Here is a 17,157-nt window from a genome sequence, read left to right as displayed (position 1 = left end):
CTATGAGAATGATTTGTTTCCCATTTAGCCTCCATGTTGCATCAAGCAATCTGCAAAAAGCAAAATGCCACTTGGTTTTTCTTTGAGATAGTTTAATGGCCTCCTTCCCTCACGTTGACATCTGGAAAGATACAGAGCAATGCAGTACTGCATCCACAGTCTTGCTGTGCTAAATTTTCCTTCTGCCTGGCCCCTGCTACCTTATACTTCAAGAATTCCAAAGCAGTCCTGACACGTACTGTGCTTTGTAGCCACTTTTAAACTGTTCTCAAGGCGATTCCCATTCCTGTCATGACTCAGTTTGGAAATGTGGAACCCTTCAGGGCAGCCTGCATCCTCCTGCACTTTGTCTATGCTTTGTGGTGCTTTAAGGAAGCATTTACTTCTGTCCATTGAGAAAGACTCATCCTTTTCTGATCACAAGCTCTGTTTCTGAACATAATGGGACCCAGAGATATCAGAACTTCTTGCTCTGTCAAGTACAAGAAGGCAGAGTTCTCTTCCCCCTTTCCTCCCACTCATCCACGTGTTCCCTGCCTGCTGGCCATGCACTTCCACAGTGCATGACTGGAACTGATAACGCAAGGTTCCCAGGGCTGAAGGGCACCTCCATCCTGACTGAGAGCACACAGTCTGGAGCTCCGTGCTGGGTAGGTCCGCAGCTGGAAAGCTCCCGCTTGGGGCCACAGGAGGTTCCCAGATCTCAGACTCTGCACAGTGGAGGGTGCTGACAGGCTGTGGCGTTGCTGCTGGCTGGTTTCAAAGACGTGCCCTCAGCTTTTGCTCAAGCGTTTCTCTCTCTACAGAGTACACTGGTGAGCCTGCCCTGTGGAATCTGGATTCCGGTGCTGAGTTTGAGATTGCTGAACAGGAGCTGGAGCTGCGTGCTGCGTTGGTCTCAGCACCATGAGCAGTTGGTCCATCTTCAGGTAACAGACTCCTCCAGGGGCCCTGGCAGGTGCTGCCCTGCCTCCTGTCCCACCTGGATCCTTTTGGTCCCTGTGTGCTCTCCTGGGTGCTTCCTAACTATCCTCAGGTTCTGCGGGTGGGAATTCGTCTTCATTGTGTGAGACATTGGACATATTCTGGGGGCCCTCAGTCCTGCTGGAGTTGGCTCCTCATGTCTGTGAGCCAGCTCTTCTGTAGACTTTGGGCCCCGCTGTGCTGAGAGTTCCTCCAGTGCGTGGTGGAAGAAATCCAGGCTCCTCCTCAGGACAATGTGCCCTACTGACCCTGAGGGGATGCACAGGGCCTCTCCTCCTCTGTCAGATCCGGATCTTCTGCAGATGTCCAGCTCCATCATGCTCTAGGATATACTGAAGCTCAGGTTCAGATGGAAGAAAACTGGGGAACATCCTGGGAATGGGATGCCTTATGGAGTAGGTGGAGCCCAGCCTCCTTTGTTAATGTCCCCTAAGACAGTACTTTTCATCAAAGGGTCAATTTATGACTCCCTTCTCTGCAGAGCAGGATAGGAATTCTATGGAGGAGGCTGATAAGCTCCCTGTTCCTATGTCTCTATCTCTTGACAGCCTGTGGTTCTCCTGGAGAAGAATCTTGGCCATCATTTTCCTGCCACTTATCTCATCAGGACTTGCTCCCCGCTCGAAACTGAGAGGGAATCGTCCGTCCCAAACAACAACATCATCACCTGCCACTCCTGCCAGGTTTGCATGGAGGTGGGGCAGGGCGAGAGGCAGTATGCTGTCTCTTCCTAGAGAAAATGATGTGCACAGGCAGGTGCAAATCGTGTCCTGTTCAGCAGAACCACCTTTCTCTGGGGGCTCAGTAGTCTCCGCTCTTTCCCATTTTTGGTCCCTTTCTGACCTCCCCCTTCATCCCCTCTGCAGACATAACTGGTCTCATTTGACCCCCCTGGACCTGAAGAACCGATCTGTGGGCCTTGGCTTTGAAAACCCAAGAACGGGTAATGCATACTTCACCCTGGATGGCCACAAGTTCTGTATCTTTGGTGGCTCCATCCACTACTTCCGGGTTCCAAGAGAGTACTGGAGGGATCGCTTGCTGAAGCTGAAGGCCTGTGGCTTCAACACTGTCACCACGTGAGTACAGCCCCAGCCCCCTCATCTCGGGACCCTTGGGGAGCTAGCACCTGGAGCTGCAACCTGACTCTGAGCCTTGACTCTGCTTGGGACCCAGAGTGAGGACCTTCCTTCTGCCTAGGCTTCCTGCTGGTGTCTGGCATGCTCAGGCACTCAATTGTCATTTATGTTTCCTCTATGATTAAAGATTTTGGGGAGAGGGAATAAGAGATAAATAGGGGTAATACAATAGGATTGTGTAAAACTGAAAAAAATAAAAGATCTATAGTTTTGATGCAAAAAAGATTGGAATTCATGCACAGTTTTCTTCCAGTATGTGCATTGCCTGATCTTTTGCAGTGTAAGTGATTTCCTTAGGAATTTCTCTGTAAAATGAGTTCTTAGTTCCCTTAGGTGCATTTAGTTTAATGACATCTAGTGTGTGGTTCTCCATCAAGTGTGTGGAAAACAAATTAAACATCTATTTTAAAATAAGGATTTACTTATTTTTGTTGGAAAGTCAGATTTACAGAGAGAAGGAGAGACAGAAAGATCTTCCTTCCACTAGCTCACTTTCCAGAGCTGAAGTGATCCAAAGCCAAAAGCCAGGAGCCAGGAACTTCTTTTGGGTCTCCCATGAGGGTGCAGTGTCCCAAGGCTTTGTGCCTTCCTGCACTGATTTTCCAGGCTACAGGCAGGGAGCTGGATGGAAAGTGGAGCAGCCAGGACACAAACCGACACCCATACGGGATCCCGGCTTGTTCAAGGAGAGGGTTCACCCACTAAGTCATTGAGCTGGGCCCCAAAGTTAACTTTACATTGAAAGAAAAGCTTCAAGAAAGCCCTGTATAGGTTTTCAGAATAGTTATCTTCTATAAACTTTTTGAGTCCCTTTCCCTTGTGCATGGGTTTCAACATTCTTTGCACTAAAACAAACTCCTACTTTAACGTTGCTTTCCTCGAGTTTTGTGAAATTTCCTTGTCTTCTCTAGGTTTGCCTACAGATGAACACACTGTTACAGATGAATAAATTTTGATGAAACAGTTTTTATTTGCTCAAAGGGCCATGTAAACTATTGACAGCAGTATCAGAAAGAGAACTTTAAAAAGCAGAGGGCAATTTAGCTTCAGTGGAGAAGCAGGGCCTATAGGGAGTGAGATCTGTGGTAACTGAATGTATGAAGGGTTTGGCAGGCTTGGCCATTTGCCCAGCCTCTGCCTTTCTTACCATCACATCATGTCCCCAGTGTCCCTGACTGTACCAGTTGCTTCATAAGGGTTATCATGGTGGCACAAGGGGAGGGAAACTTTCTATGGTTTCTGTAAATTTCTGTCACCATGCCAGGCATTCAAACTAGTGTGTTCCTGGCACATATGAGTGTGTGGCCAAAACAAGGGGGAACCAGGGCCTGTCATGGGGATCGATGTGTTAGTTGCCATAGTTGACAGAGCTGATGAGCTGTGAAGGAGGGGCAGGCTGGTTCTCAGGCATGTTGCAAGTATATTCACACATCATGTTGCTTTCCTAACTGTTCTGAGACATGAGCAGTGCAATTCCCACTTGCAGAAGAAATGGGGTGCTGGGGGTTCAGGAGCCTCACGTAGGAGAGTACTGGATGTCTGCTTCACAATGCAGCCCAGCTGTGTGGAGTTAGAAACAAAAATCCACATCTGTACAGTGTGGCCCAACTATGTGAGACTGAAATTAGGACGGACATGGGCTGCTGCATGTGCATGGATGAGGAGACAGATACATACCAGACACAACGAAAAGAAGTTATGAGTAGTGAAGCTCTGTTACTAACATACTAGCCATCAGAAAAATCTTTTTTTAGAAGATTTATTTATTTTTATTTATACAGAGAGGAGGAGAGAGAGAGAAGATCTTCTGTCCAATGGTTCACTCCCCAAGTGGCCACAATGGCTGGAGCTGAGCCAATCTGAAGCCAGGAGCCAGGAGCCTTTTCTGGGTCTCCCATGCAGGTGCAGGATCCCAAGGCTTTGGGCCATCCTCAACTGTTTTCTCAGACCACAAGCTGGGAGCTGGTTGGGAAGTGGAGCTGCTGGGATTAGAACCAGCATCCATATGGGATCCTGGTACGTTCAAGGCAAGGACTTTAGCCATTAGGATATTGTGCTGAGCCCAGAAATAAAAGATTCCAAGACTAGAATTATTAAACATGTATTGAAAGCTGAAGCTGCTAAGCCTTGGGAAAGACACCTGTATCATGATGTGTGATTTCCTTCATGACAATAGTTGCCCATAATGGCACAAGATGGCAGGGAAGTTCCCTTCAGTAGATGGGTTTTGCCATTGCCAGAATTCAGATGCTCTTTCTGATGTATTCACCACTGCAAAGTAATAGAAACAATTTCGGTTGTTCAGTGATCACTTACCTACTACTTACACATAGCCAGGCATGCTCTGAGACTTGGAAAATATTAATTTATGGTTTGCTTTTTGCAAACCCTTGTTGAGAAAGATTTTTTTTTTTTTTTACAATGAGAAAACTCTGTCCCAGAGAGGACAAGATGTTCTTCTCAGGTCGCACTGACAAATGCCCAGAGCTTTCAAGAGCAGAAAACTTGCTTACAGCCAGGGGGCTTGGGACAGCTTCCTCATGGGAATGCAGCCTCTTTAGGTGGAGTCTGAAGATTACTGTCCACACCATGAGACATTTACTTGGGGACATGACCGTTTAGCCCTCATTTTTACTACTGTGGAACAGGGGTCTTTGTACTTGCTCAAAATCAATATTTGTGGCAAATTAAGCCTGTAATTGTAGAGTGTATTAAAATCACATTTTAGCAAAACTGGGGAGGGGGTGGAGAGAGGAGAATTGGGGGGACAGGAGAGTAAGGGATGTGAAGTTGTCTTCTTGGGACTATACCTGTGGAATGCCAAAATCACTTTTTCCTTATATAATAAACATTTTCTTGAAACCATGCTGGCAATGCTACACTTTCATTGTAAGAACATTTTATGACACAGGATATATGTTTCTAAAGATTTTTGCCACCTACAATTGGAAAAGCTTCATGTTCAAACCATGGGATTTATTCACAGCAGGAACTCTCAAACTTGTCACATTGAATAGAAAGAACAGAGAAGTATTAGCAACATGCCAAGAGGAATATAAATGTGCACAGGTGCAGTTGTGTTAATTGTGTTAATGCCTGTTTAAGTCAATATTGTGTTCCTGGATGAATTCCACATTAGCTGTTGTAGGTATTCCTTTCTGTATAAAAGTTTTTGGACGAAATCATCACAATGATTCTCCCTTATTTACTCTGCTGATCTGTGGTCCTTCAGGACCCAGGAATCCAGAATGAGCTGCTTCTTTCTGAATGCGCTCTGCTTTTCCCCTGCTGACCAAGTTCCTTTCTGCAGAGGAGGACATGCCTGGAAGGCCCTGTCTAGGCACTGAGGGAGCTGCTTGAAAGAGAAAGGCAGCACTGTGACTGCTGACTCAGGCACAAAGCAAGTAATTTAATCTTAAGAAACGAGTTTTATTGAGAATTGCTATTACATTTACTTTTAAATTATATTTTGTGCCTCTGATGTTGATGAAATCATATTTTCTTACTTCCCATAAGAGCTTCCTATTCCAAAAAAAACCAACATTTAATACTTGCACATCTTTATGGGGTACAATGTAAGTCAAAACACTTATGCAGTGTGTGGTGAGCATGTCATAGTAATTAGCCTTTTCATCTGTTTACCATTTCTTTATATTTAGAGACGTTAAGTTCCTCTCTTATACTTCTCCATAAAAGTTCATTGCAGTCCATCCTCTTCCCACTGTGATCTGAAATAGGATGTTCCTTGGATCTGTGGATTTGTACCTGTTATCCAGGCTCATTCTGTTGCTCCACCACTCCCTTCCCAGCCGGGATCCCATATGGGCGCTGGTTCTAAACCCGGCAGCTCCACTTTGCATCCAGCTCCCTGCTTGTGGCCTTGGAAACAGGTGAGGACTGCCCAAAGCTTTGGGACCCTGCACGTGCGTGGGAGACCTGGAGGAGCTTCCTGACTGCTGGCTTTGGATTGGCTTAGTTCCAGCCACTGTGGTCTCCTGGGGAGTGAACCATCAGATGGAACATCTTCCTCTTTGTCTCTCCTCCTCTCTGTACATCTGCCTTTCCAAAAAAAAAAAAAATCTTAAAAAAAAATTCACTCATTCATCTGAAAATCAAAGTTACCGAAAAAAGAGAGAGAATCTTCCATGTGCTGGCTCACTCCCCTTTCATATGAAAAGGATATTGAGTTCTTTTCATGTATTTTCTGACATTATTAATTATTTTTAAAATTGCTTGTTCATATTTTGTCTATATGGAATATCTACTTTTTATGTACGTTTTTGATCTCCTTGACATTGTTTTGGTTGTCATGTCTCCTTGACATTGTTTTGATCTCCTTGACATTGTTTGTGTTAACCTGTTGACCTGCTATGCATCTTCCTTTGAAAAACATCCCTATTTAGTGTGCATTTAAAAGTATTTATTTATTTGAAAGGCAGGTTCCAAGGAAGGGAGACACAAAGAGAGATATTTCAGTTGCTATTTCACTCCCCAAAGGGTCACAAAGGCAAAGGCCACACCAGGTTGAGGCCACAAGCCTAGAAATTCATCCAGGTCACTCTTGTAGCTGGCAAGGACCTAAACATTTGGGTCATGTGCTGCTGCTTTCCCAAGTACATCTGTGGACAGCTAGAGGAGAAGTAGAGTAGCCAGGACTCCAGTAGGGGCCCATTTTCAGTGCTGGTGCTGCAGGCGGTGACTTAACCCATTATATCACGACCCTGACCCCTATTCAGTTTTAAATTGGATTATTTATTCCTTTAATACTTGGTTGATATCCTTAGATAGTTTGGTTATTAACTCCTTGTTAGATGTATAGTTCTAAAAGCTTTCCACTCACTCTGTAATTCCTCTATCTTGTTCTCGCTCTCCTTTTTTTTTCCTGTACAAGGACTTTTATTCCAGGAAATTCTGTGTGTCTGTTTTCACCTTTGTTCCCTGTGCTTTTGGAGTCATATCATGGACTCCCTTTGCATTCCAATTTAATACGTTCTCTGCCTTGTAAAGATTTCAAAATTTAGTACCTTAGATTTAGATTTCAATCCATTTTGAGTTTACTCATATTTACGATAAAAGGTAGGGATTTTAGTTTTACTCCTTTTCATTTAAAATATTTTACTTACATAAGGGGGACAAATTTCATGTAGTCAATACACACAGGTTTTTTTTTTTTTTAAGATTTATTCATTCCAACTGGAGAGGCAGATCTACAGAGAGAAGGGGAAACAGAAAGGTTTTCTGTCTGCTGGTTCACTCCCCAAGTAACTGCAGTGTTGAATCTGAGCTGATCTGGAGTCAGTAGCCAGGAGCCAGGAGCTTCTTCTCAGTCTTCCATATGAGTGCAGGGTACCAAGGCTTTGTGTCATTCTCTACTGCTTTCCCAGGCCACATGCAGTGAGCTGGATGGGAAGTGGAGCAGCCAGAACATGAATGGGTGCCTGTATAGGATCCTGTACATGTAAGGCCAGGATTTAGCCACTGGGCCACTGGGCCAGGCCTGATAGCATAGACCGTATTGAAAAAATAGTTTATGGTTTAGCTGAAGTGCACTTGTCTTGTTGCTTCTGCTGGGTTTTCAGTGAACCTGCGAATGTAGTTTCTGAATAATTTCTTTTACTCTCATCCTTGTCAACTGTGTCTTTAAGATGCACAATTGTCTACTCTGTTGAAGTTTGGAGGGATGGAAGTATAGCTTTGAAAAGAATAAGTATTTTCTTGCAGGTCTATATTTGGTCCAAATTGTATGTATATTGATCCAAACAGAGTTTGTTGTCAGTCCCTGGCAAATGTGATATCCTGGACCTTATTATTGATGCTGAAGAAAGAAATTTGACTGCTACCTTGTCCTACTGGGAAGCCTGAGTGATGCTGGCATGTGTGGCACCGATTACATTAGTAGTAGTACTGTGTGACACAGATGGATATGTCCTTATATCCTGTTAGATTTCAATGGGTGCTGTGCTTTTAATATCAATAGCCATAATATGAGGGCTAGAGGACTCTTACAGGGGGACTACAAGGTATACAAGTTGGTTTGCTCCGGACGCTGTGAGTCCAGAGAGGTAGAATACAGGTAGATTCCAACCTGTGTCCACTGGGTGCTTTTCAGCGGCACCAAGAAAGTTAGAATGAATTCAGGCCACTCCTTGTGGTTGGAATGATGATGTGTCTCGTCCAGCAGGACAATCAACGGGGGTCGCAACCACCTAGGAGAGATTGGGGGACAAGAGACACGAAGAATGGACAGCAAGACAGGATGTCTGATCAAGCTGTCAGTTTATTGATTTTAATTAAGGGTTTTTATATTCTTCAGTAACTAAGGCTCAGGGAGGAAAGGAGAAAACCATAGTCTCCAGACCGATTGTTCTTGAGCAGCCACCATATCAACCATAGTAACCAACATATCAACAATAGCATAGGTAATCAGCAACAAGATGTCGGCAGGTACAGCATAAATCACATTCTAAAACAGTTGCTAGAAACAATTGAAGCTAAGCATGTGATTAGTTTCATAACTTCTTTCCCAAGCATCTAGCCAGCCAGGGATTTTCCACTGGCCCATAGTTCTATATTCAAAATGGCTTCAGTGTGGCTATAGTACACGGCTCCTGACAATGATGTGGATCTTTTAATTGACTGCTTTTAGTGTTTGCTTCCAGAAATTAAGGTTACTCCCTCTTGCTCATGTAGTGAGCAAACATAGCTGTTGGGCTAGTGCTCCAAGCTCTCATAGTTACCTCAGATTTTGCCCTGCTGGTAGGAGTAAAACAGAGCAAGCTTGGAAGGCTTCCATGGTCAAGCATGGTGCCATATGTGGTTGGAATGAAGGCATCCCTCTAGCTGCTCAGATTGTTACCGTGTTGAGTCACATCTGGGTCCCATTAGTCACTGGTATTCATGGCAGGCCAATTTGATGCTTGTAGTGGCATGTGCAAAACTGAGCCCGTACCACCAAGCACAAGTCTCTGTCTAACCCCATGGCAAGTCTGGAGGGTCATTTTGTAGGCATTGGTCTGGGCTTGGAGGTCTATGAGCTTGATCCAGTGTGGGGGCTCAGAGCAGCAGTTGGCCAGGCTCTTGATTCCAAGATAAGGTCCCAGATTCCTTCTTTTGTCCTCTCTGCAGCAGCAGCAGAAGCCTTGTTCTGCTTTCTGGTTGATGGAGGGGTAGTGGACAAAACTTGGCAATGTGGGGTTCAAATGCTCTGCAAGGATGAGCCTGGAAGCCAGGTTATGACTCTAAGTGCAGTGACAGTGGGCCTGGCATTGAGCTTCAGTTCCTTCTCTCTTCAGCAGGAAGTGACCCTGGAAAGTTGCACAATATAGATCTGGGTGAAGAGAGACATAGGTGACTTTGACACCTGCTTCATTCAATGTGTTTTGGGGAAGTTATACTAACAAGAGACACTTTTCTCTCATCTTGATTCTGTTCTGAACATTAATAGGTACACAAATATATGTCCAAACTGGTGTCTCTGAGTGGAAGTGGTCCCTTGTGCTTCCTCCTCAGCTGCTTGTGGGTTTCTACATTCTTGTAACAACTTAACAGTTTGGAGAAGAGAACGAAGAATCTTATGCTGCTTCTCTCTTATGTCTTTCAGGTACATTCCTTGGAATCTCCACGAGCCAGAAGGCGGCAAATTTGACTTTTCTGGGAATCTGGACCTAGAGTATGTGATGTTGCTGCTGTGAGCTTGTCTGGGGATGCAGGGAAGAGGCAGAGAGATGCCTACACAGGGAAAATGAGGCAGGTTGCTATGTCTCCTGTGAAAATCTATGAGGTATAGGGCTCAAGCCTCTCCTCAGCACCATGTAAGAGTTTCTCCTCCACAGATATGACCCACCTGGGTTGTATATGCAGATGGAAGGCTACTGTCTGCACCACAGCCTGGGGAGAGGGACCTACCACTGCAGTAAGACTCAGCAACTTAGGATGGGACAGATGGATTCACTGTTGTAACTCTGTTTTAACTGTCTGACATCCTTCAGACTCCCAGAAGGGTTAATGGGTGGTCATAAGACTGGCAGTTGGAGAGATAAGTTCCAGAGTAAGCTAGATAGCTTACAATTCTTGTGACTTGGTGTAGGGACACCCTGATCTGCTAGGGGTATAGCCGAGACTTCCTTCATTTTGTTGTCTCTGGTGGTGAGAAAGTGGGAATGAGACAGACCTCTCCTGTAACATGCAGGGCACTCATGCTCCCATCCACCCAGCCTTTGCTCTGGACTCAAGCCCAGTGCTGAAGGGTTTTATCTTTCCAGAGCCTTTGTGATGACAGCAGGGAAGATTGGGCTGTGGGTGATCCTGCGTCCAGGCCCCTACATCTGCGCTGAGGTTGACCTTGGAGGCTTGCCCAGGTAAGCTGAGTTCTGACACCAGAGCTGTGGTTTAGTAAACTACATTAATTTGTCAAAAGTAAAATTTAAACCTAGTTGTGATGAGAGCAACTCCATTGCCTGAGTGTGTGTGTCTGGCATTGGATCCTGGGATTTACTTGTTTTCCCTTTTTTTCTGCCACCTGAGAGCTATGGTCATGGGATGGTTCCGTAGTCACTCCTATTGTACAGAACAGTAGTGGAAATGTCTTGTTCCTACTCCTGTGGCTTTGTCAGGGACTAAGGAGAACTGAGAAGAGTAGGAGGGGTACTGTCCCTATCCCTTCCCACAGGAAGGAGCTATGACCTTTCTCTCTTCCCAGGCAGTATTAATAAATAAATAAATAAATAGATAGATAAATAAATAAATAATGGAAATGCAAAGTTTGGGCCTGCAAAGAAGGTCTCATTTTACTAGTCTTTCTCTTATGTTTTTGCTACTTCCTGAAGCTATGAAACTTGACTAATTCCTTTCATTTTCACTTCCTGCATCTAATTTACTCATTTTAGATGTTGGCTGTTGACACAGAGGTGAGTTTTGGGAGAGAATCAAGAATCTATTCTCTTATCTCTGCCATCTGATAAGATTCCTGGTTTCTGTCCTAATGTGTTTCCAGATGAGCACTTTTCTTATATTCATATGGAGGACCTTTTTTTTCCCCCATGATCAACTCATTCTCTACTCCAGCTTAAGAAAATGATAAGCCTGGGGCCCTGCAGTGTGGCCTAGTGGCTAAAGTCCTCACCTTGAATGCACCGGGATCCCATATGGGCGCCGGTTTTAATCCTGGCAGCTCCACTCCCCATCCAGCTTCCTACTTGTGGCATGGGAAAGCAATGGAGGACAGCCCAAAGCTTTGGGACCCTGCACCCGTGTAGGAGACCCGGAAGAAGTTCCTGGCTCCAGGCTTTGGATCGGTGCAGTCCTTGCGGTTGCGCTTACTTGGGGAGTGAATCATCAGACAGAAGATCTTCCTCTCTGTCTCTCGTCTCTGTATATCTGACTTTCCAATAAATAAATAAATCTTAAAAAAAAATGAAAAGCCTGGGCCTTAAGTAGAATTTTAGAGAATTGACCATTTCCTTTGCTGATCATCTGGGGACCTCAGCGGCCAGCAGGGGAAGAGACCGTGTACTTTTAGCTCCCATCCTGCACATAGGTCTTAGGGGCAATGTGACCCTATCCACAAGGAACAGATGCTGTGTTCAGGAAACTGTTCTTAAGGACTCAAAAGAGTGGAGATGAGTTGTCAATTCATTGAAAACAAAAAATTCATAAAACCAGGCAGGCTCAGTCCCTTAGACTGGCCATTCGGATCTGAAAACTCTTGTAGGTTGTAAGGTGCTTTGGGGATGCAGCTGATGTTTGCTTGTAAATCCCACCAGAGTGGGAGTGGTCCAAGAACTGGAGCAGATCTTGGCAGGATTCCCTGGCACATCAGGGCTCTAAGTAGGAGCTGGATGTGTAGAGGTGAAAGCTGATGAAAGCGGCTTTTAGGAGGGCATAGAAGTTGTGCTCAATGGCCCCATACTTTATCCTACCTTCCTATCTCTTCATTGAACCTGTCCTTCCTCCCCACAGCCGTCTACTGCGAGATCCCAAGCCCCAACTGAGGACAACTGAAAAAGGCTTTATTGACGCAGTTGACAGGTATTTTGATCATCTGGTTCCACGAATGATTCCTCTTCAGGTAAGATTTTGTGTTTTCCATCTTCCCATCACTCCACGAAATGAACATGTTTTGTTCTGCCTGACGTTTCTGGACCTTCAGACTCCGCACCATCAGTAAGGACTCCTTTCACCTCCATTTCACTGGGGCTTATGGAACTATACCAGGGATTATCCTGGATCCTGGTGGATGCTTGGAATTTACTAATGTGCTGGCGTATATCTAACCTGTCTCTGCTATTATGTCAGCTTTGCTGTTTTACAGTGAATGCAAATTTTGCAAATATTCTTGCATGACAGCAAAGAGTGGTTGGGAAAAAAATCAAGGCTCCCTTCTCATTTGAACCAAAGGCACAGAGCTGTTTGGAGCAGACAGCCAACTTGCTTAGGAAATTGTAGAGCAAATTGCTTGTAAACAGAGTCAAGTTATAGACCTATGTCAATGGACACTGCATTAAAGACATAATGTTTGAATGGATCAGACTAGGGCTTCTACTGGTAGGTAGGGCATGGAACAAAGTTTTGGGCTGGTAAGGAATTCCATGGCATGTTTTCCATGGAGACCTGGAGGCTAAGCAGGCCATTAGCTAAGCAGATGTGTTGGTGCTGAGTATCAATAAAGGAGAAGTAATAAATGGGAAGAAATGGAACGAGGGGCATAGAGACAGGAAGCCCACCATGCTTGGGCGGTGAAGAAGGAAGAGAAGTCAAATGTGACTTATAATAGAGAATTTAAAAACATTTTCATTTCCTTTTCATTCCTTCATCACTCTATCCCCTTGCCTGAAAAAGCACAGCCCCTCTGTGGTTAGCATCTTTGTTATGGACAATGGGATTTTCTGGGTTGTATATTGGGAATAAAGAGATCAGTCTTTTGTTCTTGACAGTATACTTTGCTGCCAGTGTCTTCAGAGTCCAAAAAGGTAGAGATATGCTCGCAGTGTAAGGACTCTACGTGGATAAATCCAATGAACTGGAATTGTGCTTTAGCATAAGCCTTCAATGTTAGTGAGACTGGGTGAAGGTTTTACTAACACAGCTTGAAAAGCAGCTAGAATGTGAGAAAGCATAATATGAATGCAGAGAACTTATGGCTTTCTTAGGAAGATGGAGTGAGAAAACCATGCGACACATCCTAGACAACTTGACCATATTGCCGTGTGATGTGAAGATCCTGGATAAATGTCCTTAATGGTGGAGGTCACTGAAATGGAAGGAGAGGTCAAAGGAGCATGAGGGAGAGAAACTGCCAAGGACTTAAGCAGACAGGAGCAGTGGGACCCGGCATGAAATCATAACATCATCCAAAGAGAAAGCAGGAATTTGGGAAGTCTCTTCTGGTTTCCACACATTGTCTGCTTCCAGCTTCTTTGGTTATATTGCAATCCAGGAAATTGAAACAGAGACTGAGTTTGGATTGAGTTTTGATTGCCTTTGCTTTTACTCTTTTGCATAGAATTTTTCAAAGTATGAAACCACTGTTTCACTCTTGGATCTTTTTTTTTTAAAGCTTTATTTATTTTTCTTGGAGGGACAGATTTACAGAAAGAGGGAAACAGAGAGAAAGTTCTTCCACCTGCTGATTCATTCCCCCACCGACCACAATGGCCAGACCTGAGCCTATTTGAACCTAGGAGCTTCTTCTGGGTTTCCCACATGGGTGCTAGGCCTCAATGTTTTGGGCCATCTTCTATTGCTTTCCCAGGCCAAAAACAGGGAGCTGGGGGAGTAGTCACAACACAAACTGGCACCAGTATGGGATCTCGGTGCTTACAAGGGGAGGATGAGCCACTTGAGTCATTGCTTCAGGCCCTCACTGTTTCATCTTAAATAAAAGAATAATCATTTTGAGATAGTTGATAGATAATGGTAGTTTATTTGGTTCTTAGTTATGAAGAAGTCCCAGAGTATGGTTCTATCATCTGCTCAGATCATTAGGGATGATTGCCTCCTTAACTTCAAGTAATCTTAGTTCATTCCTAAACCTCCACCTTTAAATTGCACTACCAGAGGACTGGCAGGCTGTTGGCAACACTGGGAAATCTGGTTTATAATGAAATTGTTACAGGTGGGAGTGTGGGCAGAATGGGCAAGAAGTAAGTGATTGTGGGTCTGAGACTTCGTAGCCAAGTGTCATAGTCAAGTTAGAAACAGAGGGAGCCTGTGGTAGCTCTTATCTTGGCAATCGTAGGGACAGCAGGGCTCCTACATATATCTTATTATTTGGATCGAAAGAGATACCAGACTCCAAAGGATTTGGACTCCAACCCTCCAGACAAGCTGTGCTATTTTCTCCAGGGACCCTTGACACTTCAGCATTTGTTCCTGGTAGCTTCCTTCTTTAATTCTCTTGTGCTTGTCTTTCAGTATCTCTCTGGAGGCCCTGTCATTGCATTTCAAATAGAGAATGAATATGGCTCATTTAATAAGGATATGCTTTATATGCCTTACCTTTACCAGGTAAGAACACTTGCTGTATATCCACACTTACATGCATACTTCCTCAGTCTGTCTTTGTCCCGCACTGATTTCTGATTTCCTACACAGAGAACACTGTGTGAGGCATTGTGCATTACCAAGATATCTAAGATCAAATTGAATTTCTTTATGAATTGATAACTAAGGACATTCTTTGTATATTACTGCTTTTTGTTTATTGTCTATATCCACATCCCTGTGACCCATGTTTTTAAAATTAAATTTAGATATTAGTGAATGTACATTTATAGTTAATAGTGTTTCAGTAGCATGATGGTGATGTCTAGTATAGTAGTTTGAAGTTTCATGGTATTATGAATATTTCATCTTCAGATTTGTTTTCTCCTCCTTTGAAGGACTTCTCAGCTCAGAAATTACCTGAAGGACACCTTGTTGTCTTATCTGATAGTGCAGGTCCCCCCCTGTCCTTGAATGACCATATCGAGTGCTGATTAGGTTCTGTTCTATACTTGAGGTATTGATCAAGATGAGGAGACCACACAATCTGGCCTGACATACTAGACTGCTGTTGTGATTAGCTCTTTGCATAAGGTGAAAGATCTGGGGAATCATCAACTGGGCAAGAAGAGGTGGGCAAGCACACTGTGGGACTCCATAGATTTGGTCCCTGACCAACAGTTGTGGAACTGGATAAGGTCTGTGAGGGACCTTGCTCACACTTGTCTCAGGGACTGTTAAATACCTTAGTCAAATCAATTGGACTATTATTATTTTTTGTTACATTGAAATTTCCACTTGACTATATTTCCAGACACAATTAGGCACAGCTAGAAGAATAGATGAGATACATTAAGAAGAAAGTTGAAACCCTCACCGTCTATCTATTTCCTATACTCTCAGAAAAGCTGATTTTTAACTCCTTCTTCCACAGTTGTAATATTCATTTCACAGGGTTCAGTCAGGAGCCAATGTTTGTAACACTGATCATTATTCCTTCTTAGAACCCATGGCTTCAGTCTGTGTCCTCAAGCACAAAATAGCTCCCATATTTTATTTATTTCTTTGAGTTATATCCCCCTTTTGTTTTCTGACAAATTCTTATTTTTTCTCCTGGAGGGTTTGATTGTGCAGTGTCAGAGCCCATGCTCAGCTGCTGTTTGGGTAGGAAAAAACACTGGGTTTGACAGATGCTGTAATTCTCCCAATGCTTAGCTTGCAGATAGCTATTGTATCAGTCAAGTTCAGTACTGTAACAAAACACCCAAGGCAACCTACATCTGGTACAAGGAGGTTTATGTTAACTAATGGTTTTGGAAGGCACAGTCCAAGATAGGCATGTCCAATTTGTCTAGTTGTCTAAGGAGGCCAGTAAATTGCAATAGTGGAACATGAGCAGAGGAAGTGCTCATAAGAACCATGAAGTGGAGAGTGGCCCAGTACATCTCAGGAGATTATAATCTACCTTCTCACAGCAACTGCTTTCTCTAGTCACCTGTGGACCTCCTACTAGTCCCATTAACTGGACACCAGACTTGGATTAAGAGTCTAAGCTTTCAGTGCCATGAATTTATGAATTGACTTAATTTATGGGCACAAGATACAGAATTTACCCAAGTCTTATTATTTTACCTCTAGCTCCCCCAAACTCTATGTTCTTATGTACAGCATGCAATCATTTCCTCCCCAGTAATTTCGTAATCTCAAACTCATCCCAGCATTGATTTAGGCTGAAACTCAAGTTACACATCTTCAGCTGAAAGTCCAAAAGTCCAAATTACAAAATACAATGCGGGACGAGCACAAGGCACACATTCTATTCTAAATACTGATAGCAGGGAAATAGAGAGGATTAACTGGATCAAAACAAGACTAAAACCCCTGAGGGCAAGCATTAAATGTTAAAGGGGGACATTGTAGTAGAAGAGGGCTCAATGACTTTGAAAACTGCCCTTAATACCTTTTTTGGTTAAACCCTATACTTTAGTTATTACCCTTTGAAGTCTTGCAATTGAGAGTCCACAAACTGCTTTCCTAGTAGAGATCTCATTTATGGTTGGCATTGTCCTGGTTGTGTTTCTTGGTAGTGGTTCTGTCATTGTAACTGGTCTCTGCGCAACCTCTTGAGGGGTCTGAGACATCTCTTAAAACAAGAGTGGAGGATTCTATGCCTCTGTCGCTTTATTGCTGCTTGGCATGGTCTCCCTCTGAAGATGAAAGTTGATGCATACAACTTTTCTTAGTGGGCATATGCTGCTAGTTGGCTTACCTTTCTGAGGTGCTCGCATTAGGCTTACTACTAAAACTTCATTAGATATTTCTCCATCGGAGGCTCCTTGCGGAAGCTCCAATCCAATAGCATGATTCTGCCTGGTTTTCCAGTATTTCGTTTTGGATCTTGGCAGAAGTATCATGACCTTGTTCCTTTGCATTCTGCATGCCTGCAAAAGCAGTATTGTGCAAGTGATGTTAAAGTCTTCCTGCCATCGCTTCTCGGCCTTTTGGCTAAGATCAAGTGTAAAGTCTTCCTGCCCAAGTTATGTCTGTATGTGCT

General features: G+C 43.9%; 1 protein-coding gene across 1 annotated transcript in view; it reads left to right on the top strand.

Moving 5' to 3' along the window:
* The first annotated feature begins 906 nt into the window (after window positions 1-906).
* Window positions 907-17,157, top strand: part of LOC121164560 (beta-galactosidase-1-like protein 3) — a 49,712-nt gene continuing 33,461 nt past the window's right edge. Inside the window, exons 1-7 of the mRNA XM_040992714.1 lie at window positions 907-929; window positions 1,533-1,667; window positions 1,851-2,063; window positions 9,724-9,792; window positions 10,385-10,480; window positions 12,081-12,189; window positions 14,535-14,627. Of these exons, the coding sequence (XP_040848648.1) occupies window positions 907-929; window positions 1,533-1,667; window positions 1,851-2,063; window positions 9,724-9,792; window positions 10,385-10,480; window positions 12,081-12,189; window positions 14,535-14,627 (738 nt within the window). The remainder of the gene's footprint in view (window positions 930-1,532; window positions 1,668-1,850; window positions 2,064-9,723; window positions 9,793-10,384; window positions 10,481-12,080; window positions 12,190-14,534; window positions 14,628-17,157) is intronic.

The sequence above is a fragment of the Ochotona curzoniae genome, unplaced genomic scaffold (genome assembly GCF_017591425.1).
Source record: "Ochotona curzoniae isolate NIBS_2020 unplaced genomic scaffold, NIBS_Ocur_1.0 contig_832, whole genome shotgun sequence".
Lineage (NCBI taxonomy): Eukaryota > Metazoa > Chordata > Mammalia > Lagomorpha > Ochotonidae > Ochotona > Ochotona curzoniae.
The sequence above is the reverse complement of the archived record's forward strand: the minus strand, read 5'-3'. Positions and strand labels throughout refer to the sequence as shown.